Raw genomic sequence first — 12,911 nt, forward strand, 5'->3', positions numbered from 1 at the left:
GCGCTAGAAAGATTGACTACAAGTTTTGCTATTCGGCCCGAATCGGTTTTCTAAAGTGTTTTTGAAAAATCGCTTACCCCACTTTTAAAAACATTCAGTTTGCAATAATGTCAAATTAAAAGCTTTACTTTAAAGTATACTTTAAATCATTATGTTTTAATAATCTTTTGTTGTAATTTAAAGAAGTAGGCCTGCATGTTTGTTTGATGTGTTGACTAACATACTAAAGCACATGTAAAGTACTTGTTTATAATTTTAACTACAGATTAACTACACATGAAGTATGATTTCATATTACGTTAATATATATTAAATGTACTAAATTGCAACCTCATATAAATGTGTACTTTAAATATATATTAGGCTAAAATATACTTAACACGTATTTAAATAACAATTAAATAACAAATTTTCGCCTAAGTAAAGCTACCTCGCTCTACCCTGCCCTACATCTATTATGTTTAATATTATAAAATAAAGTACGCGAGCTTGAAGCTCTTAAATAATTCAGAATCCGCGGTAAGTCTAAAGGACCTGTTTGAGGCATGCCAACAATTTAAAACATCCGAATCCTCAGAGATATCAAACGTGTTTCCAATGGAAACAATGCATGTGAAATCAACGATTCCAGAAATGTAGGCCTACAGTATTTTCATGCACAGTATTTTCCTCCATGCTGTAAATCACAGCCTTGCACGCGCAATGCCATTTTTAGCACTGTAGACATGAAGCAGAGATCGTGTCCTACCGTAGCTCTCCTCATCCATCTCCAGCGAGCTGACACTGACGCAGGAACAGTGAAGGTGTGTCTCAGAGCGGCTGCTCTCTTCTGCCCAACCCATGCAGTGTGAGGCCGGCGGAAGAGCCCCGGACGCGCCCCGCTCTCTCTCTCTCTCTCTCTCTCTCTCTCGCTCTCTCTCCTGCCGCATCTCTGTCTGCATCTCAGACCGACTATGAGGGTGTCACTCAGAGCATGATTTTACCTAATCTTGATGGATTTTTTTTTTAAGATTTGGCATCCTTTGTGGTTGGACTCATTGTCAACTAAAGGGAAATTTTTGTACAGAGTCTGTCATCATTTTGAAGGAAAGGTTGATACACCATGGTGTTCTTTCTTCTTCTTTTTTTGGGCTGGAATAAAATGCTGCGCCTTGTTTACAAGTAGAGGAATGCACACACACATGCGTCATGGTACTCTCGTGAATGCGTGTCGACTGAGACAGAAGAGAAGAAATTGTTGAATAAAGTCGTTATTTTAGTTTTCTTTGCACACAGAAAGTACACTCGTAGCTTCATAAAATTAAGGTTGCACCACAGATGTCACATTGACTATTTTAACGATGCTCTTACAACCTTTCTGGGCCTTGAACGTGTCAGTTGCATTGCTGTCTATGGAGACTCAGAAAGCGCTTGGATTTTAATTTGTGTTCCGAAGATGAACGAAGGTCTTACGGGGTTTTTTTTTTTTTGAACGACATGAGGGTGATTAATTAATGACAGAATTTTCATTGTTGGGTGAACCCTTTAACAAAATATAATAATCAAATTGTTTGAAGGATTTTAAACATGGCAGTGACTGTGTACTATGTAAATGCTAAGTTAACATACTATGTTAAGTGTCAGGGGGTGTAAACTTTGCAAAACAACGTTTTGTAAATTGTCATTTTGTCTTGAAATATATTAATATCATATGCAGCTCCTGAAGGGCAGTACTAAATAATAAAAAAAGAAGAAATAATAAAAAGAAATAACATAACAAAATAACGTAGTTATGTTGCATTCATATAATCTTCTGGAATAACAACATACTCACATTTAATTTCTACAGTAAAAAAAATAAGCCACTTACCATGTTGTTTATCAAACTGACTTGACATGCAACCATGTTAATTTGTCCATTTTTCTCACACCAATAATGACAAAAGAACAAAAAAGATAATATCAAGGAAAATATCAAGTAAACTGTGATTTTGCATAAACGGTTTACATTAACATTTAACATTTTAACAAGTGCAAATGAATAAACATATATGTCTTAATGTTCAGATTCTGACGCCCTAACAGGTTAATGCTACACTCTAAAAAATGCTGGGTTAAATACAACCCAGTGCTGGGTAAAATAGGGACAAACCCAGCAATTGGGTTGTTTTGACCCAGCGGTTGGGTTAAATGCTTAAATGCTTAACCCAACCTTCTGGGTAGTAACCCAACCGCTGGGTCAAAACAACCCAATTGCTGGGTTTGTCCATATTTTACCCAGCACTGGGTTGTATTTAACCCAGCATTTTTTAGAGTGCACTCAATTACTTATTCAGCTAAGAGCAGTGAGTGATATGGATGTTTCAAAGGTACCAGCAAGTTGTTTGCTAGGATCATGTTCAGTGCATAAATGAACTGGGATAACATGGATCACAAGACGGTATCTCTGATGTGTAAAATGGATCATGAGCTCAGTCTAGTCATGCCGCTGATGCAGTTTCAACCAATTTTCATGCATTAGCTAGGATTAATTAAGACTATTCATGTTGCTATGACAAAGGAAATAAAACACTAAAATAAAAAATCTACTATATAATATAGCATTTTATGAGCTGTTAAATTATGCAAAAGCAACAGGATTTGTTATTTATACTTGATTTTTATTGTATTATTATTATTTGAACCATCTTGGCGATGCACACTTCAGCCAGTAGATGGCGAAAAATGACCATAAGTTGGTTTTCCAACAGCCATAAAACACCACCAGAAAAAAAAGAAGAGTCATGTCATATTATTCCACATCCGACAGTGGAGTTCAGCAATGCGCGTGCTGTAAATGGCGCATTTGTAGTGCGTACTGTAAAGACTGCGAGCTGACATTCACCCCAATAAATGAGCAACTCCAGCCGAAGACAACTGAAATCAAGATGTTTATTAAAGAGGAGAGTGAAGAAACGAGTTGCCCAGATGAATGCACAACGAAGCATGTAGATACTGATGAACAAAGAGGTTTGTGCCCATTTGATTTTTGGCTGCTCAGAGCAAACCCGACATATGTCTAATGATCTGGCCACATTATGTTTAGGCTCTGATTTTTGCATGATGTGTTTTGTCATCTGACATTACAGGAATTCCTCACTTCTATTTGATCATGTGACTGTTTTAATAATTAGGTGGTTATTTTTCAAAATTGTAATCATTTACGCATACATGATCCGTACAGTAGTCATCATGCAGTGCATTTAAACCTGTTTTTATACAGTCTATGATTTAAACCGACGCTGGTAAAACTGGGATTGTTTTCAGTTATATGATTATATGTGAAATACAGTTCATATCCATATGTCACCTGAGCCTACATTCTACCTGTACGAATGCAGTTAAACCAGTGGTTCTTAACCAGGGGACTTCAGCAAACTTTCATGGGGGCCTCAAGGCTTAAATTTATTTACATCTAGCTTAGTATTTACATATTCTTAATTCAAATGCTAAAAAAAACAGTAAAAGTAAATATGTACAATATTAAACTGACGTCATATTTATTGATTTTACTTGTTTTATTACAACAGAAGCACCTGAAAGACATAGGCTACAGTATAAGCTTAGATACCGGGGCCTTCGCATATTGTCTTAGTTCAAGGCAAGAAGAGCACAATAGCTTTTCTTTGTTTATTACCCCTCACCACTCTCAACAACGTAGTTCTTCTCTGTTTCACATTTAAGGTTGTTATTTTACTAGTTTATAACTTGCTTATTACTCATAAACATTTCTAGATATGACTTCTATTTGTGTGAATAGGGTTGTTCAGACTTCTGTTACCAGCAGACATGAAGATGAACTGCACTGCAAATCGTTCTGTTATATTGTCACCAGTATGTGTGTTAAAGGGGTCATATGATGCTTTTTTAAAGATCATTATTTTGTGTTTTTGGTGTAACAGAATATGTTGACATGCTTTAATGTTCAAAAAACACATTATTTTTCAAATACTTGTACATTACATTTTCTTTGATGATAATAAATCGTTTTGTAAAGCATCTCAATTGAAATTTGTCATTTTAATAGATTATGTAAAGACAATGACTTTGAAGTGCATCTAATTGATTATAACTTTGAACAAGCCTTAAACATCTACCAGATTTATTGTAAATAATATAAGCAAGACTAATTTTCTCAAACTTTACCACATGAAAGATTAGGTGGCAGTAGATACTCGGCCCCTGTAGCTTTCTGCCATTAAATCAACATGTTTTTCATATTTGTCTTTCTAGAACTAGAACTCTCTATTCTGTTTCTTTTCTATCTACTTGCTTTCTTTTTATTTATTAAAAAACAATAAAACAAACAAAACTTCATCCGTTAACGTTAGCGTTCTCTATTCTTTTTCTATTTACTTGTTTAATTTTTAATTATTATAAAGAATAACCTGATCCTGTCTATTCTGTTTCTTTTCTATCTCCTTTTTTATTATTTTTATTAATAATTTCTTTTAAAAGCAGTGTTACGTAGCGTTACACTGTAAAAAAAAAAATCTTTGACATTTACGGTAAAATACCGGCAGCTGTGGTTGCCAGAACTTCATCGTAAAAAATATGGTTGCAACATTTTAGGTTTTACAGACTTAACTTAAATTCACAATAAAATACCACATTTCATTAACTGATGTAATGTTAATAAACCAACATATTGAAGTACTAACATCTGTTTTGAACCATTGTAATGCACTGATAACCACCAAAAACTGGTGGTGATGATAAAGTCACACATTGAACCTAAACTCATCACAAACAGCTTTTCTACGAGCTGAGGAGGACAATACTTATATATAGAAGGTGCACACAGTGTCATTCACACAAACACTAAACCCCATCATGGTGACACACGTGATACTGAAATAATGCAATACACATTCATTTAACAACATTAGATGTAAGATTAAACTCTAGTGTACACAACTGATAAGAAAAATTTCAAATATGAAGTGTCATGCAGGGAATTCTGGGAGTGTCAATTTACGGTTTTGATACAATGACTTTTTCTTTTTCACTTCCAAAAACCGTATTTTTAACAGTACTTTACTGTAAAATCACATTAAATGTAATTCGACTTATTCACCGAATATAGTGTGGAAACTTACTGTTAACCAGTTAACAGGTTTTTACTGTAACATTTTTACAGTCTTTTACTGTTAAAATCACAATCATTTTTTACAGTGTAGATTAACCTGGACTTGTCACAACACTCATATATTGTTGCTCTTCTGTTAGTTTGATCGCTCATTTGTAAGTCACTTTGGATAAAAGCATCTTCTAAATTATTAAATGTAAATGTCTTTCTTGAAAATATTTTTCACAGTTTGATATTCTCGTTTTAGTCCTGATCGAAGTGAAAGAAGAAAGTGAAGAACTGAATGAAGTAGAGGAGAGACACCAGTATCAGACGCCTCATTATTTCATAACTGCAGAAAGGTCTTTCAGTGACTCACAGACTAAAAAGAAAAAGTCACGCAAACGGACTCCGAGGACCTTCACCTGCCCTTGCTGTGTGAAGACCTTCACACGTAAAGGAAACCTGTTGATTCACATCAGAATTCACAATGGAGAGAGTCCTTTCTCGTGTTTCCAGTGTGGAAAGGGTTTCACGCAGAAAGGAAGCCTTAAGAGACACCAGAGAATCCACAGCGGAGAGAAGCCCTTCACCTGTCTTCAGTGTGGAAAGAGTTTCTCGGAGACGGGAAGCCTTAAGAGACACACACGGATTCACACGGGAGAAAAGCCCTTCACGTGCCACGAGTGTGGGAAGCGTTTCACACAGGCAGTGGGTCTGAAAACCCATCTGTGTCCTCACTCTGGAGTCCGATCGTTGAACTGTCTTCAGTGTGGAACAAACTTGCCTTCAGCATCAGTGCTAAAAACACACCTGAGAATCCACGCGAATGAGAGCAGCAGAGAAGAGCAGCTGAGAGGCGCTGCGGTGAGATCTCACGTGTGCTTTGAGTGCGGGAAAGCCTTTTCCAAAACCTACGACCTGGAACGGCACCAAAGGATCCACACCGGAGAAAAGCCCTACAAGTGCTTACGGTGTGGAAAGAGTTTCAATCAGTCAGGATCTCTGAAAGCACATGAGCGAGTTCATACTGGAGAGAAGCCGTTCCACTGCCATTCCTGTGGGAAGCGCTTCAACCAGCCAGGTTCTCTGAAGACTCATCAGAAAAAGCATTGCCCAGAGTTATTTATTCAGACGGTGATTATTTCTGACGGGATGTCATTTCAGCATTAACAGACAGTAATCCGCGATTTGATTGCCATCTGAGTTTTTGTTGTTCTACATATGTGGTGAAAATTCCGGGCTGTATCTGACCTGTTGTTTTTAGACAAACGTCCGGATCACATGGTGACTTATTTAGTGCAGTTTGGGTGAAATGAAGGCTTGCATTTGAGTAATTTACTGTTTAAAGGGGTTCTATTATGCTCTATTACAAAGTCTTGATTTTGTTTTGGGGGTGTATTAGAACAGGCTCTCATACTAGGCTGTTCGAAAAATACATTATTTTTCACATATTTTACATTATTACAACACCTCTCTCCCCAGTCTGGCATGAACGGCTCCAACGTGATAAAAGAACATTTAACAAAAATGATGCACACTGTTCAGTGTGTAATCAAAATGTTTTTTTTTTTCTTATTATTATTATATTTTAAAGTATAACTCAATAATTTCCAGGGAGTTGAAAATTACAATTTATTAATTTTTGATTTCATATTAGTGCTGTCAAACGATTCATCGCGATTAATCGCATCCAAAATAAAAAAATGTTGTTATAAAATATGTGTGTGTACTGTGTATATTTATAAATACACAAACATACATGTATATATTTTTTAAATATTTACATGTATGTATATACTGTATATATATATATTTATTTATTTATTTATATTCATATATAATTTATGTTAAATATAAATATTTTATATTTTAAAAAAACATTTTCTTAAATATACAGGTGCATCTCAATAAATTAGAAGTGGGTGTGGAATTCAACTCAAATTGTGAAACTCGTGTATTAAATAAATTCAATGCACACAGACTGAAGTAGTTTAAGTCTTTGGTTCTTTTAATTGTGATGATTTTGGCTCACATTTAACAAAAACCCACCAATTCACTATTTGTGTGAACTTCACAAGGAAGGCTGGGGTCAAGGCATCAAGAGCCACCACACACAGACGTGTCAAGGAATTTGGCTACAGTTGTCGTATTCCTCTTGTTAAGCCACTCCTGAACCACAGACAACATCAGAGGCGTCTTACCTGGGCTAAGGAGAAGAAGAACTGGACTGTTGCCCAGTGGTCCAAAGTCCTCTTTTCAGATGAGAGCAAGTTTTGTATTTCATTTGGAAACCAAGGTCCTAGAGTCTGGAGGAAGGGTGGAGAAGCTCATAGCCCAAGTTGCTTGAAGTCCAGTGTTAAGTTTCCACAGTCTGTGATGATTTGGGGTGCAATGTCATCTGCTGGTGTTGGTCCATTGTGTTTTTTGAAAACCAACGTCACTGCACCCGTTTACCAAGACATTTTGGAGCACTTCATGCTTCCTTCTGCTGATCAGCTTTTTGAAGATGCTGATTTCATTTCTCAGCAGGATTTGACACCTGCCCGCACTGCCAAAAGCACCAAAAGTTGGTTAAATGGCCATGGTGTTGGTGTGCTTGACTGGCCAGCAAACTCACCAGACCTGAACCCCATAGAGAATCTATGGGGTATTGTCAAGAGGAAGATGAGAAACAAGAGACCAAAAAAATGCAGATGAACTGAAGGCCACTGTCAAAGAAACCTGAGCTTCCATACCACCTCAGCAGTGCCACAAACTGATCACCTCCATGCCACGCCGAATTGAGGCAGTAATTAAAGCAAAAGGAGCCCCTACCAAGTATTGAGTACATGTACAGTAAATTAACATACTTTCCAGAAGGCCAACAATTCACTAAAACTGTTTTTTTTTTATTGGTCTTATGAAGTATTCTAATTTGTTGAGATACTGAATTGGTGGGTTTTTGTTAAATGTGAGCCAAAATCATCACAATTAAAAGAACCAAAGACTTAAACTACTTCAGTCTGTGTGCACTGAATTTATTTAATACACGAGTTTCACAATTTGAGTTGAATTACTGAAATAAATGAACTTTTCCACGACATTCTAATTTATTGAGATGCACCTGTATACATGCATATGTGTGTGTATTTATATATTCATAATAAATATACTCAGTACACACGCATATATTATGTAAACAAACTAATATTTAGTTTTATTACTAGCACTATTTTATATAAATTTAATTTGACATAAACGTGTATTATATTTATATACATATTATATGGAACAAGACAGTGTGACTGAGCACATGAGATGTAAAACGTCTATCTTTGACAGAACGCATTCAACTTCAGTCAGTTCTTTGCCATATTCACAGAGGAGTTGTGCAAATTTCCTTTCACAGACCGTTTGTCTGGCTTACTACATCACTGTAGTGATGAATCAGCTGTCATTCTATGTAAAGGGACAGCAGGAACTAAGGTAAGTTCGTAACAACTTTAGATCAGTGTGTTTTATTGCTGTAAAATGCCTCAACTTTTCTAGATGCTTTTCTTTTATGGTTGTGAATAATAATAGTGCCAAGTTATATTAGCAATAAGTCGTTTATCTCACCAGTCTTTTCAGTCTTGTTAGTTTTATTTATTGAAAGCTGACGCATGGAGAGCTAAAAAGATTTTCTTCCCCAGAAATCACTAAGCGACTATTCTCTATGAGGGGAAAGATTACAATATGGTCTTTAAAGAATAACCTGTAAAAAATACAGTAAAAATACTTGTAATGAAATAAGGTATTGTAGTGTACAGTGTGCTGAATGTACGTGAAATTACCAGAAATAAATGCAGAAAAACCTTATCCTGGATGTTTTAATAAGCAGAGAACAAGTTAACTGTAGTTTCAATCAAATCAAGTCATAAACCATCAGTCCACTAACGTACTGAAATTTTGGAATTTATTGGTTGGAGTTTCGACTCGACCCTGGTTTGTTCATTCTTTAAAGCTCATATTGAGTTGCTGTCATAGCAACACATTTATAACAGAGATGGGCTTATAAAAAAAGTATATATATATATATATATATATATATATATATATATATATATAAATAAACATTGAGGAGGAAACTCAATAAATAAAACAAAATGTGAAATAGGTGGTCAAAGGTCAGAAGATGTCCAGCTAACACAGGGTGGGCCAGTTACGTAACTAACTTGTTAATTTGGGTAATTTCATGATTTACTAATTGAAGCATAGCTGGAATATAAACCATTTCAACTCCAAACTTAAATATTAACAATGCTGCGTTGTGTTCTCCTGAAATTGCCCAGTCTTGCATGTGTATCTATATAATTTGTCAATGTGAAAAATGATTATTTTTAGTGTTACATTTGATTTTGAAACACATTTTTAAATGTCTGTTTATATGTAGCCTACACATAAGTGATTTGTTAAATTTTTTTTAATTAATATATTCATTCCATTTCATTTATAAATGACACTCCCAGTCCTACATATACATATTTACACAAATGGTATACATAAAAATCGTGTGTGTGTTTAGATTCTATGTCCAGCATATACAGGGCATTTTCACTGGCCACAATTTTGTTGTTGGGAAATTACGTTTTATAAGACTTAATACTGCATACTAATATTTATTTAAATTGAATTCCAGGTCATTTTTGGCCTATTTAAAGGGCATTTTCCCCTAACCGTATTAAATGCATGCATCATCTTTCATATCAAATTCTTACATTTTATTAATAATGTCACTTAATATAATAAGACAATATAGGCCTGTTACCAATCAAATGAAATCAGTACGAAACCGATATCTTTCCACTGCAGAAGAAACAGAAGTGACTGGAGTGGCATTCAGATGCATTTATACAGACAGTTCAATGTAGCTGAAATGTAGCATGAATGCATTTACACTGCAAAATTATAACAGCATAAATAATGTTGTGAGCTTACGTTTTAAAAGTTTTTTTTTAAATATACAAATATGAAATGTTGGAAAACATACAAATATAAGTTACTATGAAAGTAAACCTCCATTAGGTGGCAGCAAGTGACTGTCTTAATTAATGACTCATTGAAGCATGCTTTCAAACTATTCGATCAGACGGCTGATTCATTCAAGAATGAAGCAAGTGCCTGTCTTTATGAATGCACCACTGAATCATTGACTCAAATTATTCAAAATTCAAAAACGCGATTCATTCAGTACGGAAACGCGTGTGCTGATCATAGCTGTACAGAGATAGCCATTTTTAAATAAATTTAGTAGCTAAATTTAGTGTAAATTTAGTAGCAGAGCGCTTTGGAAAGAAGGAGAAAGCGGCGCGGCTAGCATTTTCCACGCGTTTTTAGACGCGACATGAACGGCCCCTTCTCCTTCTTTCAAAAGCGCTCTGTAGCTTGTGCTCCCGTTGCGTCTGCCGTTGCTAAGCAACCTTGCACTCTCCATGACGACGCAGAAGTTTCAGCAAAGGATAAATGGATTTCCAGCACTGAAAGTCGCTTGCAGTATCTGCTACCAAATTTACACTAAATTTATTTAAAAATGGCTATCCCTGTACAGCTATCAGCTATTCCTCTATCTTAGCTAAGCTTTCAATGGTGTTATAGAAAGGGTGAAGGTGATTGGTTGGTTCTTGTCACATGACCTTGCGGCATTCTGAAAAGTTGAGATGTTTTTGGCCGTTGCAGGCTGCATACGTCATCAAGCCTGGTTTCTTTCAGTTAACTGAGCATTATATTCGTGAGTCATAAGCATATTACAGCAATTTATGCTTAACTAAGAATAATGGTCAAATTTATAACTGTTAATATTCTAAAATAAGATCTTCTTTATGATGTATGCAGCCTACAAATGCGACCTCCGAAAGATACAGCCTTCTGTTTGAGATGCGGTGCATGCGGAGGCGCCTGGAAAAAACAAGTGGGTCGCACCGCGTGCGCGTCGCGCTCTATGTGGCTACATTTGAAATAACGAACTTGAGCGCGCAAAAGACGCGACATGTGAACGGCCCCTAATGCCGAGTTCACACTGTATGATTTTCAAACTCGTCGGATCGCCGTTGTTTTCACACTGCGTGACTATCTGGGGTAGCATTCAGTTGCTGCTGTGTTCACACTGCACGATGGATCGGCGACAGGGGGTTTCACACTGCATGACTTCACAATAGGAAGAATCGTCGACAGCTCTGTCTGGTCCGCAAACTACGTTTCACAACAAAACACACGCGAGAACTGATAAGGAAATATATGGCGAGAATATGAAAAAGAAAAACAGATTATGTAGGAGGGAGATGCAGGGAACAGGGATTGGGTGTTCTGCAAAGAGAGTTGGAGGTAAATAATTTTGCAGTAACTGTTATGCTGATGTTGTGGCTGGTCAAGCAAATGTTTGTGCTTGTTTCTGTATGATATAATTGTTTATATATCAATTAAAATACTGATATTCTAGTCTATAACTCCTCCCCGAACTTCCCTCTGCCCTGAATCTTGGTCTCTCATTGGCTGTAGGTCATCGCCGATGTAGTTTTCAGTCAGAACTCATGTCACGCAGCGTGATTGTGAATCGCCGACAGCTCGTGTCGTCGATTCCCTCAGATCGCGTCTTCGATAATTCACACTGCGTGATTGTCACTCTCGTGAACGAGCACCGATTTGCCTCCGATTTCGGGCATTTGTCAGCGATTTCGCAAAACCTGTCGGCGAGTGAAAAATCGGGCTAAAATCGTGCAGTGTGAACTCGTCATAAGTGGGAAATTGGAAGTTTCCGATAGCACGTGAAGACAGCAGAGAAGCGCTCTTGCTCAGCACAGTGGAGTTCATCGTTTTTGTTAACTTTGTGGTTTATTATTTTGAGTCGTTCGGTACGCGGTAACACACGGCCCTCTCACAATATATTGCTTTACAGATCTATCACTTTTGCCGCTCAGAAATGTTCACGCAATCATGCTGCAGGTATCAGAAGTTCCACGCTCCGACACTACATGCGTGCCGCGCCCGAGCCTGAACCGCGCTCTGGCCCACCTCTTCCAACCGAGCCGATCACATTAGTCAAATGAAATGGGCTTTGGGGGTCAGACGCGCTCGGGCACGGTTAAGATTGCCTAGTGTGATACACCCTTATTCTCCCGCATCCTGCATACCCGAGTCTCTACCCGCCCGCACCCGCACTCACCCATCAAGTGTTGTCCCGCGCCGCACTCTGCTGCGTTAGGTCCCACGATAGTAGCAGAGATCTGCTGTGCTGCCAGACTGGGTGTCTGGGGAGTTGGGTCAGACTGATTGTGCATGGTCCACACACAGGTATGACACTGGACCTCCTGCTAATCTTGACTAAGCCCCTGTGTTGAAGTTAAGATGTGTTGCAATGTAATGTATGATTTATTAATTTTATATTTGTGAATGAGGCTCCAGTATCCCGGCAACTCTGCATAGGATAAGCAGTTGGATGGATGAATAATTGTGAATCTTGAATCATGAAAAGGACATATACAGGTGCATCTCAATAAATTAGAATGTCATGGAAAAGTTCATTTATTTCAGTAATTCAACTCAAATTGTGAAACTTGTGTATTAAATAAATTCACTGCACACAGACTGAAGTAGTTTAAGTCTTTGGCTCTTTTAATTGTGCTGATTTTGGCTCACATTTAACAAAAACCCACCAATTCACTATCTCAACAAATTAGAATATGGTGACATGCCTATCAGCTAATCAACTCAAAACACCTGCAAAGGTTTCCTGAGCCTTCAAAATGGTCTCTCAGTTTGGTTCACTAGGCTACACAATCATGGGGAAGACTGCTGATCTGACAGTTGT

At 37.1% G+C, this 12,911-nt stretch overlaps 1 protein-coding gene across 1 annotated transcript in view; it reads left to right on the plus strand.

Moving 5' to 3' along the window:
• Positions 1 to 2,780: 2,780 nt before the first annotated feature.
• Positions 2,781 to 12,911, plus strand: part of LOC107552118 (Ig heavy chain Mem5-like) — a 15,620-nt gene continuing 5,489 nt past the window's right edge. Inside the window, exon 1 of the mRNA XM_016233943.1 lies at positions 2,781 to 2,988. Coding sequence (XP_016089429.1) covers positions 2,977 to 2,988 — 12 coding nt within the window. The 5' untranslated portion in view covers positions 2,781 to 2,976. The remainder of the gene's footprint in view (positions 2,989 to 12,911) is intronic.

The sequence above is a fragment of the Sinocyclocheilus grahami genome, unplaced genomic scaffold, assembly GCF_001515645.1.
Source record: "Sinocyclocheilus grahami isolate Dianchi unplaced genomic scaffold, SAMN03320097.WGS_v1.1 scaffold441.1, whole genome shotgun sequence".
Taxonomy (NCBI): Eukaryota; Metazoa; Chordata; class Actinopteri; order Cypriniformes; family Cyprinidae; genus Sinocyclocheilus; species Sinocyclocheilus grahami.